Source organism: Citrus sinensis, chromosome 5 (genome assembly GCF_022201045.2).
Source record: "Citrus sinensis cultivar Valencia sweet orange chromosome 5, DVS_A1.0, whole genome shotgun sequence".
Lineage (NCBI taxonomy): Eukaryota > Viridiplantae > Streptophyta > Magnoliopsida > Sapindales > Rutaceae > Citrus > Citrus sinensis.
The window spans coordinates 21,943,024-21,955,269 of record NC_068560.1 but is presented as its reverse complement, the minus strand read 5'-3'; the positions used below and the strand labels follow the sequence as shown (position 1 = coordinate 21,955,269).

At 33.4% G+C, this 12,246-nt stretch overlaps 2 protein-coding genes across 12 annotated transcripts in view; both read right to left on the bottom strand.

Moving 5' to 3' along the window:
- The window catches only part of LOC102621844 (receptor-like protein 13), a 215,691-nt gene that overhangs the window by 64,722 nt on the left and 138,723 nt on the right, over positions 1-12,246 (bottom strand). The window lies entirely within an intron of this gene.
- Positions 394-2,812, bottom strand: LOC112499569 (SH3 domain-containing protein 1-like). 2 transcript variants are annotated; one of them, XM_025102709.2, is made up of 3 exons: positions 2,285-2,812; positions 979-1,053; positions 394-537 (listed from the first exon to the last, which is right to left on the bottom strand). In XM_025102709.2, exons 1-3 carry the CDS (start codon positions 2,381-2,383, stop codon positions 469-471), a joined length of 243 nt encoding a protein of 80 aa, XP_024958477.2. In that variant the 5' UTR covers positions 2,384-2,812; the 3' UTR covers positions 394-468. The 2 variants fall into 2 exon arrangements, 1 of the variants encoding a protein (XP_024958477.2); XR_008055041.1 differs by having other exon boundaries at positions 394-552; positions 979-2,812.

Below are 12,246 nucleotides of genomic sequence, written 5' to 3'. Positions count from 1 at the left end.
CAAAGATAAAGAAATTCTAAATTCAATCTCTTGCATCAAGGTAGTTTGATTGATATGAGTTACTTTCTGATCAAGCTACTAATATAACATTCAATTCACGGAGAAAGTAAATTAAAACTGGGAAGAAATAATAGTAAAAATTTGTTGCTAAACATGATGTGTATTTTTTTTTTTTAGGCAATTTGGAAACACAGTTGTTACTACAAATATTCTCCTCAACTAGGAGATAAATACAAATATTAAAATGCATATGATGGCACATATTACTTGGAGCTTAGTCAGATTTCATTAAGAGAAGCAATCAAACCACTTATCAATTGTCGCAGTTGTTCTATAAACTAAAATGGCAATATAATACAGGAAAAAGAACATATAGATACTTGGCAAGAGTTTATTAAGAAGTCGCATCACATTTGGGTGAGGAGTTTGTTTCTGATATCCTTCTAGCTGGGGCTTTTTCTTGTCTTTCTATGTATGCCGAGGGAAACCAACCAACTTGGCCCTTGCATTCACCTTCCGACCATCCATAGGAGCCACCTTGAGAAGTTATAACTAAAAAGGTGAATTAAACAAAAGTTGACCGTTCAAAGACCTAAGGGGAAAACTAATTCTTTTACGTAGAAGGAGTGAATTAGTTGTGATTACTGAAATAACAACATTAACCATGGAAGCATAACAAGATATAAATTCACATATCTATAAGGGTAAACTAGGTGGTTTAGAACTGAGCTAGCAACCCTACTATATTCTGATTTGCACTTCAATATAAAAGGGAATATATGGTAGGAAGAAAGAAAACCAACCATCATTTGTTAACTCATTGCTTTTCAATCAAAATTTTAAGAACAAAATGCCATGTGCTTTGAACATCAAATTAGTATAAGCATTAGTTCTAAATTCCACATATCATAAGTTGTTAGAAGGATAAGTTAATAGCATAGTAGAAAAATCTGTGTTGTTATTTAGAGGGGAAAGTACCTGGCGAACCACAACATAATCATCAATTGAAAGACTTAGCTCCCCATTTGCTTGAGCGTCAAATGGATGTATAACCTATAAGATACTGGGATAAATAGAACTTAATCTTTAAAAAAGCATAACAAAAGCAGCAGCAGTAGCAGCAGCGTTCATTGTAACTACAATGATTATGGCCAACAAAGATATATTAGAAACAAAATTCCATTTTTAAATTATGGATCAGATTTTAAATCTGAAATTTTGACTGCTCTCCACAAAACATGGCCTATGCACAAGAAAATCATAGATAATGGGGATTCCAAGTGACCGACATCTTTTAAGTGATGGATTTAACATGACAGCTTATTGTCAGTCAATTTCCTCTGCCTAATAATTTAAGTTTTCTCGGCCAGATTTATCATCAAATACATAGATTGCCCCCAAGTCACATCCATATAAACATAGTTTTTCTAGGTAAACCAAGTAAGGAGAATCATAATTCAGACATAATCATAAAAAGGCCCATCTAACTTAAGAGAAAATCTCAAAAAGAGGGATGTTGAGCTATCAGTCTTGTATCTATAAGCAATATCAAGACTTTACATCACTTGCTACGTCGTGAGTGGCTACACAACTTTCAGTGGTTTGCCTTTCTTTGGCATGCCTAACTCAGCTTTGATGTTGCTAAGATATTGATAGTAGAGACACATGATATTTCTAGCCCATGCATTCTATCTAGCTCATCCGACATCTATCGCTTTTTTAATTCATTGGTGTTTGCTAAACCTCATGCTTAAAAGTCCTGTTCTCCTAAATAAAGTTTCCTAAGAATGGCTTCCTCAGCACCACATTTGGACACTTTTAGAGTAATTTTATTTGGGGGAAAAGAATTTTCAAGGTGTTAACTAATAAATTTTAAAAAATAATTACAATTTGTCCTACGATCATATGACAATTTATCTAGGATGAAATGATACAGACAGACATCTTCAACTTTTAAGACTAATCACTACTTCCGTAGATGTTGTGCAATAATACAAATACCTGACCAGATGGTAGTGATAGTAGAAAAAAAATTTTATTGCTCCAAAATTAAAATATGAATGCAATATGTTAAGCAAAAGACTGTGCAACATCAAATTAATTGATAAGTTTGTAATTCAGTAAATTAACAACTTTCATGGTAAAATACAACAAAATTCTTTTTTTTTAAAAAAAAAAATCTTAAAAGACAGCATTCAATTTTGTGCGCATCTTATTTCTTAAGATTTTCCAGGAGGAGGGCAATAGAGGGACTTTCACCTATGCAAGAGAGCAGAAGCCTTACTTTTGCTATAAAGTAGACGTCATTCTGATTAATATGCGTTTGCAAATCAGCTCCATTTGAATCAGTACTCTGATAGACACATGAGGCATGTACATCCATTTCGAAAGTCACATGTTGCGAGGAGGACTCATTTGATTGCTCCTATAGGATCATCTAATTCAAGTAGCAAGGGTTGGAAGGGACTAAAAAGTCACAATTATTCTTTTGCATAAGTGAGACGAAAATAGCAAGAAGAGAACGCTCCAAGGAATAGATAGATGCGGACAAGCAAGTTAAAATGCATAGTCCCAAACCTCCGCATACAACTTCTCTAAAATATCAATAACGTGTTGATGATATGTTTTCTCAGCATCTACCTATGCAAATAAAGGTTGTAAGACTTCCCCATGCATCCTTCAGTCTCATGGATTTGATTTTACTACAGATGCAAATGTCTTTATCCAAAATGCTTGGAGTCAATTGAGAGAACTCACGGCCAATAACTTGTCCCACGCCAGTCTTCGCTAGTGATGTAAGAAGTACAAGGTCTCTTCAACATTTGAACCGATAAAACTATCAAGTCATGGATGTCACTAGCAATGATTTTAATATAAAACATTAAATATTTCAGACTTGTAACTTTAAAATGGATTCTTTTATTCAATATCTTAGAACTAAATTTCCTTATGAGAAGATAATAGTTTCAGTAGTAATTTACATATAATTTTCTATATTTGAATTATTTTCTAGTTAGGGATGAACTAACCTGATCACGAAGAATCCCAAGCAAAGTTTCCCTCTCATTTTCCATCAAATCATGTGAAGTGCCAAATTGAAGAGCAGCTCTTGCAACGCAAGAATTGTCACTTTGATTCTCCGCTCCATACTTGCAACAATCTTCCGCCAACTTTCTCACTACAATATTTGAATACAAAAATATTGTACACATTAAGCTCCGTTGTGTAACAAGAGCAAGAGCAAACAAACTAGTCAAGAAAATAAATAAAAAAAATCAAATATTATAACAAGAGCAAGAGCAAACAAACAACATATTTCCATTTGTTTCAAGCTTACTGCAACAAACCCTTCAACGCCACGGACAATATTCCTCTGAAAATGCTGCGCTACAGGGCATATATTCCAAATTATTGTTCAGATAAAACCATACAAACCATCATAATTGTTCAACATACATTAAGCTCCGTTGGTAAATACTTGCAACTTCAGTCTAGAAAATACAGTTGTTTGTACCATATTTGACAAAATTATTATTTAAAAATCATATCTAATTACCAAAAGCCACAATAAATCAATATCAAACAGAGTCTTATTATTAGCTAAAGGAGGATGGTGCCTTAGCTGCCCTGGTGGAATTGTATAGATTTTGAAGTTGTTGGTGACACTCAATTTCAGCTTTATCAACCGCAACATTTTCAATGCCAAGATGGAGCAGATGCTTCAATACTGCCTGTACAAACCATAAAAAACTAATGAAAAATAAATAAAATCGAGAAATTTCACTAATTAAAAGTCTACATATAATTTTGAAAAAAGAAAAGAAACGGACTTGCTGCTGCTTGGCGACTTGTTCTCGGAGCTTGATTGCCTGTTTCTTGATAGCTTCCATACTGTTTCTTTCAAAAAGCTACGACGGCTCACCTCATGGAAGTTGGGAAAAAAAAGTGTGATCAAGGAAAAAAAAAGGCATGAATATATAATAGTTGACAAAAAGCGAAAATAAAGGAAAGCCAGCTCTTTCCAGAAAATAAAAAAGAAAAAAGAAAATTATAAGTTTGAAAGGAGAAGATGATAGTGGAAGTTTGCGGTGTGGCTGCCAGCTACTCGGATTGTATTGTCGGGTAAGGTAATAGTAGAAAATTATAAGTTTGAACAGGGCATGTTAGACTTTTGTTGAATTGTATGTTGTTTTATTCGTCTCATACTTTACGCTTGCATCAGCTTAAATCACTTCTTAAACGCTTGCTTTAACTCCACCGCTTCGTACTAGTCTATATATGTAACGGTTATGCGGTTGTAGTTCACAGCTGAGTCCACGTGTTTGCTTGACGTGGTAGTTACGTTATGACGTTACGAGTCTGTTAAACATTCGGTGATAAGAGTATTATCGGTTATTTCAAAGGGACAAATAAGATTAGTTACAACACACCCACTAGTTGTATCAAATTCGAGTAAGATGGAATAAAATAAAAATGACTTTTATTTTTAGTGGTTGAATATATTATGTATTCTCCTTTTGCACTCTTGTAATTGTTCCTCAAATGTCAGTCACACCCACATATCATAGACACAAGAATGAAATCTAAGATCACTTGTTTAGTTAATGATTCACTGATGAAAAAAATTTACCGTTTTGACTTGAGGATCCACGTTTTGAAGTACCAACTAATGTTCATCAAGAACAAAGTATGGTCTGCGAGTAGAAAAATTAATTTTGGAGAAATTATTTTTGTTAATAGAAGAATTTCTCAATGAATGATTAAAATTATTAATAAAAATGTCATACACACCCAAGTATCATCGATACAATTGACTTTGAGAATCCATGTCTTGAACTGCCTCCTAATGTTCATCAAGAACAGAGTATGGCTAGTGAGCAGAAATTTTTTTATTTTGGCTTGGAACAAAAAGAAATTAAATTGAAGGAGAATCTGCTACTTTATCATTAAGAAAGGCATACGGGGCATACCATGGTACCATACAATACAAGAAGTCTTCTTTCTCTGGCTTTTAAAACTCTGAAGGGGGCAATATTCCCAAATACCCCCTTGAAAATTCTGATTACGACATTATTCATCACTTGATGCAATCAAAGTAGTGACAAAGTTAGAATCAATTTAAAAAGAGACCTACGTCATTTCCTTTAAAAAGAGACTTAAGCCCAATTACTTAGAATCAATTTTCTAAGGAAAGTGCCTACGGGCGGATTATAATAAAGAGACCTACGTCAAATTACTTAGAATTAATCTTCTAAGGAAACCATCTTTGGCTGAATTATGATAAAAAGATATAGGTCCTTTCTTTCAAAGAATGATCTAGGTCCAATCACTTAGAATTAGTATTCTATAAAAAGTGCCCACATGCGAATTATAATAAAAAGACCTAGGTCCATTCTTGTAAAAAATGACCTAGGTCCAATTCTTAGAAAAATCATTCTAAAGAGAATGCCTACGGGCTAAGTTCTACGAAACTGCCCACGAGTAAATTATGATAAAAGGGCCTAGGTCCTTTCTTTTAAAGGATGACCTAGGTCCAATTACTTCAAATTAATTTTTGAAGGAAACCGTCCACAAGCGAATTATAATAATAGACCTGAGGGAAAATATTCTAAGTGAAACATTAAACGGCAAATGATTGTCTGAAACACCTAATGACATGTTTTAGATAAAAACATCCGAGAGTTAGTGTTGACGAGAAACACCTTAAAGCCAATGTCAAAAAGCTTAGGGGCAACTATTGACTAAATCTTCCAAGGGCGGATGTTGACTACAGCTTTGGTTGATCTCAACCAAAATGCCTAAGGGTAAGTATATATGAGAATTGACTGGGATCGCTATCTACAAAAATGTTTACCATTGAAGCAATTCAGTTTCAAAGATGACCTTTCAGGAAAAGATTTGGCATTGCTTCTCAGATCGATGAGCACTCGAAGAGCTTCAACAGTAGCTCGCCAAAGAATTGTCAGAAAATTCTCACATACTATTTAGAAAAAGTCAAGTATCTCTTTTTAAATGATACTTTTACTAACTCCTTATTTTTATAATTTTCAATAATTGTTAAATTAAGATAGATTGTAGAGAGCTACAAATCATTAAATGAAGTATGTGAGATTGGTTGTAGACTAATTTTAATAAGATAGGTGCCTTAGAGAAATTTCAAGCCTTAAAATTTAATTTGTAATAAGAAAAGCCAAAGAAAAGCCTAAAAAAAAGTACAAAAAAAGTCTCACTTCTCAAAATTGAAAAGTAAGACTTCGGGGGCCTCTGTTAGCCCAAATTATGAAAGGTCCAAAACCCACGAAAAATATAGGCCCAATAAAATTATTTTATATAAAATAACCCATGCGTGTTCTCTATAAGAATGGTCAAGGTATTTACAATTCTAACTAAAGTGTCTAAATACAAGACACGACAAAAAGCCAAAAGCGTGATTTATCATAGAAAAACCTAAGTCTTAAAGAATGATCTAGGTTCATTCCTTACAAAGAATGACCTAAGTCCATTCCTTACGAGTCTTCACAAAGTGCCAAAGGCATGATTCAACAAAGAAGGACCTAGGTCTATTTTTGACAAAGAACGACCTAGGTCCATTCCTCACAAAAAATGACCTAGGTCCGTTCATGATCTAGACACTTCAAAAATATTTCTAAGAGCACATGAGCTACTCAGAGTGCACCTACGGGCAAATATACATTCTACAGAATGAGCCTACGGGCAAATACACATTCTACGGAATGGGCGTACGAGCAAATGCACATTCTACGGAATGGGTCTACAGGCAAACACACATTCTATGCAATAGGCCTATGGACAAATACACATTCTACGGATGGCGGCTACGGGCAGATTGCGCCTACGAAGAAATATACATTCTACAATATGTGCATACGGGCAAATATATGCATTTTATGGAATGTGCCAACGGACCAACAAACATTCCATGGAGCGAGCCTACTGCTGTGCAAATTTTAATGTACTCGCAAACGCACGAATTTGTAGTATAGACTAATGGTGACGAGTGTCGATCCCACGAGGAGGTGGATTTTAATTGTGTGTAGAATTAATTTTGTAAATGGGTGATTGGATTTGTGGTGGAAATGATTTGGAATATGCTAAAATTTAAATTAAAATGGCGAGAATAAATTCTAAAATTGGAATTGAAATGGCGAGAATAAATTGAAGAGAATTCTATTGAAATGACGTACTTGGGTATCTGGATCCGTATCAACATGTACCATGGGCTAAATATTCCTTATTAATATCAATTAAATCATAAGGGGGAAATCCACACCTCATAAACCACACTCTAATCAATATGGTGCTAAGGGCTTATCGTGCCAAATAATAATAACCTTGTACTACGGAGCCAGTGAAACCAAGGCGATACTAGACAAGATTAGTATTATTTGTCGACGAGAAGTCAAAACATCCACAAAAATTAGAGGGGAAGAGAAATTAAATTTACCAAATTAAGCCCATGACACATGTTGAGACTTCACCTTCAACTCAAGCTTGAAAGAAAATTAGCCGCTCATAATTGAACTAGGGGCAAAATGGAAATTTATTAAAATATGTAGAAAATACAAAATAGAGAAGGAATTACAGAAAATGGATCCCAAAAATGGATTCAGAGCTATCCAATTAGGGGGGAGAGGCCCCCTTTTTATAGATACATGGAGTAAATCATGCCCATCGGATTAAAAACAGTTTGGACGCTCAGGATTGCGCCACGTCATCAGTCAACAGTACGCGGTTTGACCACGCGGATGAACAGTAACACGGTTTGACCCGGGTTGAACAGTGACGCGGTTTGGTTGAAAATAATCCTGTGTGATGCATGTACCGTACGCGAGATTTTTTCGTCTACTGATATGCTGCCACGTCACCATCAACAGTACATAAGAATTTTAACCCAACAGGATCGTGACACCTCATCAGTCAATGCCACGTCATCGATCCATCTATGTGAACAGTGTCATGAACAATAACGTAAACAGTACCGTACATGTGAATAGTACCATTTTTTCTTTTATGCTCCTCCTAAGGTTTTCGACCGTCCTAAGTTCAAAAGTGATGTCCGTTTTGCCGTCTGATCTCTCGTTTATTGTGAAATGACCATGATGCCCCTAAAATACATAAAATACTTAATTAAAATCAAACACACATAATTAAATTGCAAGAAGCTTAAATACATAAAAGTAAGGATTGTTAGTAAAACTTGAAATGTAAAATGATGATTTTCTCCTTTATAAATATACATTTTCTAACACTCAACACCTACTGGCCAACAAACATTTTGCGGAATGTGCTTATGGGCAAAATGTTGCAAAATCAATCCTCTTTGTAAGAAACCAATAGAAGTGCCGAATTTAAGCTAAAGTCCATTAATGGTTAATAGCCCAAAAACATGACAAATGTCCAAAGATTATTTGTCATGAGCAAGTATTGACACATATGAATATATGTCGCCATGCATGGACTTTGGCTGACACTTGTCACAAGAAAAGTGCCACATAATCTCTCCAATTGACTCTAAGTTGTCTATATAAAGGCCAAGACCGGCATTTGAAAGTAAGAGAAAAAAAGGCATAAAATGCGTGCAAAACTCTGCCCATCTTGCTCTAGATTCTCTCTCTCTAAAACTTGAGTAAAAAGAACTAACTTGAGTGTCGGAGGGTTATTGCCGGCATGTCGGCACCCTTTGATAATTGTTTCTTTTTACAAAACAATTAACCACAAGGAGACATATGATTTGAGACACTCACCTCAAGGAAAAAAATATGCCACAGAACTCGATTTAGAAGAATGTCCGAAACACAAATCAATCACTGTACATTGAGAAAAAATTTGAATCAACACCATCCAAGGTAGAATTGTGAAAAATTAAAGCAAAATGAGAATTTATGGAAAGGAAGGAAGAAAGTTAAGGGCATGAAAGAACTATAGTTGAAATTGATAATCATGTTTCTATTTTGTTAACTAATCAAATGGAAAATTGAACTGTAAACAAACATTAAAACATGTAGACTTTGCTAGCTACCCTAGATTCATCCTTCTAAGAATTTCTAACCGTATTGAGTCCACCGAAATTTCCACAAAATAAAAAAATAAAAACTGAATTTCCACAAAATGCATATGCATGGAACTTAAATTTTGGCCCTATGAACCAAAAAGTAAATGAAAGAAAAGTATAAAATTAAAAAAAAAAGATAATCTTTCTAAAATGTGTGGAAGGTGATGCATAATTTACTAAAACTAAGTACCCTAGATATGAAGACAAATCTTCTAATTTCATAAAACATAATTGGAAAAAAATTAAATAATAGAAACCTACAGAAATTAACCCCTAGAATAATGACTTTTTATAGAAGAATTTATGTTTTTTAAAATATGTTATCAAAGTGTCTTTGATTGAATATCAATTGCTTAGTGTGGTTAGGATTTTGTGAACATCACTAAAAAGTGAAAACTATGAATGATAGAGGTGATGTTTGCAATATGAACAAATAACGAACTGATTCAAATTCAATTGATGATCATATTTATATATGGGAAATTATCCACCATCCACCCGTTTTTCACCGCTTTTCAAAAATACAAAATTCTTTTTTTTTTTGGCTGGAATCCACCTGAAATTACATTTCTTTTCACTTTTCCACTTCCGTTTGGAGACCGTTATAACTTTGCTAACATTATAAGGGTAAAATCATCATTTTACAACGACACAGTGGTGGATAGGTGTAAAACAATACAACTTCGAGTGGAGGTCAGCAAAAAAAAAAAATTAAGAATTGTGTATTTCTGAAAAAATACGAAAAAACAAGTGGTCGATGGATAAATTATCTTTTACATTTGAGGGTAAAAAAGTCATTTAACAATATTCCATTAATTTCCTTAACGGATTCCAAACGGAAGTGGAAAAGTGAAAAGAAATGTAACTTCAGGTGGATTCCAGCAAAAAAAAAAAAGAATTGTGTATTTTTGAAAAACTTGAAAAAACGGATAGACGATGGATAATTTCCTTTTATATATTATTGATTATTTATGAATTTTCGGACTTGTTATGACATATTACTATGTGATTTTGAAACTTGCAAACGTGGCAAATATTGAAAGGAATTATAACTTGAAAGCATGACTCATGGAGTATGTCATGAATCATGTGTACAAAAAAGGTAGAACTGTGGAAATTTATTACAGGACGATAAGTATGGTAAGAAAGGAAGAAAATTGAAAGACTTGGGCTTGGCCTTGGTGTATAAATTATTAGATGTGTTTTTTATAAGTGTAATCTTTAATTTATCCACACTTAGAATGATAATTTTCACTTTACTTTCTAAAAGTATGAAAATTTCAATTTATCCTCAAATGACGTTATTTTTCCATTAGTTTTTAACAATCTAAAGTATAAAATGATATTTGCATACTTTTTACTTAACAGTCAACTAACTGATAAAGTCAAAAAAAATTTTTTCCTTGTTTCACTCCTCTCTCAATGAAACAAGTTCACTTGTTTAAGCAATGAAGAATATGGCTGGAAAGACTGTTATCAGCATGATTTATCAATAGCAATTGGTTCAATCGGCACAACTGAGCAGATACTTCATCTTTAAGATTATTGTGGGTCAGTATGAAGTGGCTTGCTTGAGAAAGCCTATCAACCCAACTTGAAATGATCTCATTCAAGTGGCTATAGCTAAGATATGATGTCCCTAAGGAAGAGTAATTAAAAAATGTACCTTCTTTTACCTGCCTATAGGCATATATTTTTATGTAAACAAGATAATAAACTCTTAAATACATTATTGTTTGAAATGTCCAAAATTTGAAGAGAATCAAGCTGATAAAACTCCATTGAAATAAGACCTTCAAGAATGTGTTTCTTGAGCATTATAAAATGTTGTAATGTTGAAAGATTACCCAACCATTGTGAAATCCTACCAAGAGATTATTATCACTAAGATACAATCTTTCTAGTGAGGAGCAATGAGACAAATTTTTTGGAATCTCTCTTACAAAGTGATTACCATCTAATGACAATATTGAATGAAAATAAAATTTTTTATTGGGAGTTTAACCTTAAATTTAGAAAATGAATTTTAACTTTCTTCAATTATTAAACAGATTACAGACATTTGAGGAATTTGAAAACACTTCATCTATAGAAAGTTAAAATTAGAGATTGAAGATAGGTGCTACAGCTAATGGGATCATTAATTCCCCTGCCTCAACACACTTTATCTTGGGTCTAATGCATTGACCACTGCTCAAGGTAAATAAAACCTACACATGTCACATGTGTGGTAAAATAAATAATTAAATACATAAACTGTTAACCAAATTTCACATAAGCCTTATAGTGAGAGTTTCTTGAAAAAATAAAAATATTAAACAATTTCGGCTGAGCCTGCTTGTGGTTTAGATAAAAACGAGGGGCTGGCTTCAAATATTTGAATAGACACCTCCACCGTACCTCAAACAAAACTGTCATTATTTGTGCCATGAAACATGTTTCGGCCGTCAAAGTCATGAGTATTATATTTGAATAGAAGAATTTATGATGTCCCATTAGCATTATTATTGAAGTGGGGTGGGTCAAATGTCAATTGCTTGAAGAATTTATTTATTATTATTAGTATTGAAGTGTGGTGGGTAACAGGTCAATCAATTCGTGGAGGTAAATTGTGGAAAATTAAAGCCAAATGAGAAATTTGGAAAGAAAGGAAAAAAGTTAAGGCATGAAAGACATACAGTTGAAATTGATAATCATGTTTCTATTTTGATAACTAATCAAAGGGAAAGCTGAACTGTAAACAAACATTGAAACGTGTGGACTCCGTTAGCTGCCTTACAAGTCTACAACAATAATTGAGTATTTTGATTCATCCTTGTACGAATTTCTAGCCATATTGACTCCACCGAAATTTCCACAAAAAAAAAAACTGAATTTCCACAAATTGAAAAACGCATGGAACTTAATTTTTGGTCATGTGAACCAAAATGCAAATTAAAGAAAAAGTATAAAATTAAAAAAGATAAGATTTCTAAAATGTGTGGAAGCTGATTCATGATTCGCTGAAACTATTTGCCCCAAATATGAAGGCAAATCTATCTAATTTCATAAAAAATAGTTGGAAAAAATTAACTAATAGAAACCTATGGAAATTAACCTCCAGAATAATGACTTTTTATAGAAGAATTTATGTTTTTTAAAATATGTTATCAAAGTGTTATTGATCATATCTC

Excerpts from the sequence above, each read along its gene's own strand:
- LOC112499569 (XM_025102709.2), bottom strand. The coding sequence starts at position 2,383 with ATGGATGTACATGCCTCATGTGTCTATCAGAGTACTGATTCAAATGGA. Across the intron at positions 1,054-2,284 it reads ACGTCTACTTTATAGCAAAA|GTTATACATCCATTTGACGC; the intron begins GTAAGGCTTCTG and ends AGTATCTTATAG. Across the intron at positions 538-978 it reads ATTATGTTGTGGTTCGCCAG|GTGGCTCCTATGGATGGTCG; the intron begins GTACTTTCCCCT and ends TAACTTCTCAAG.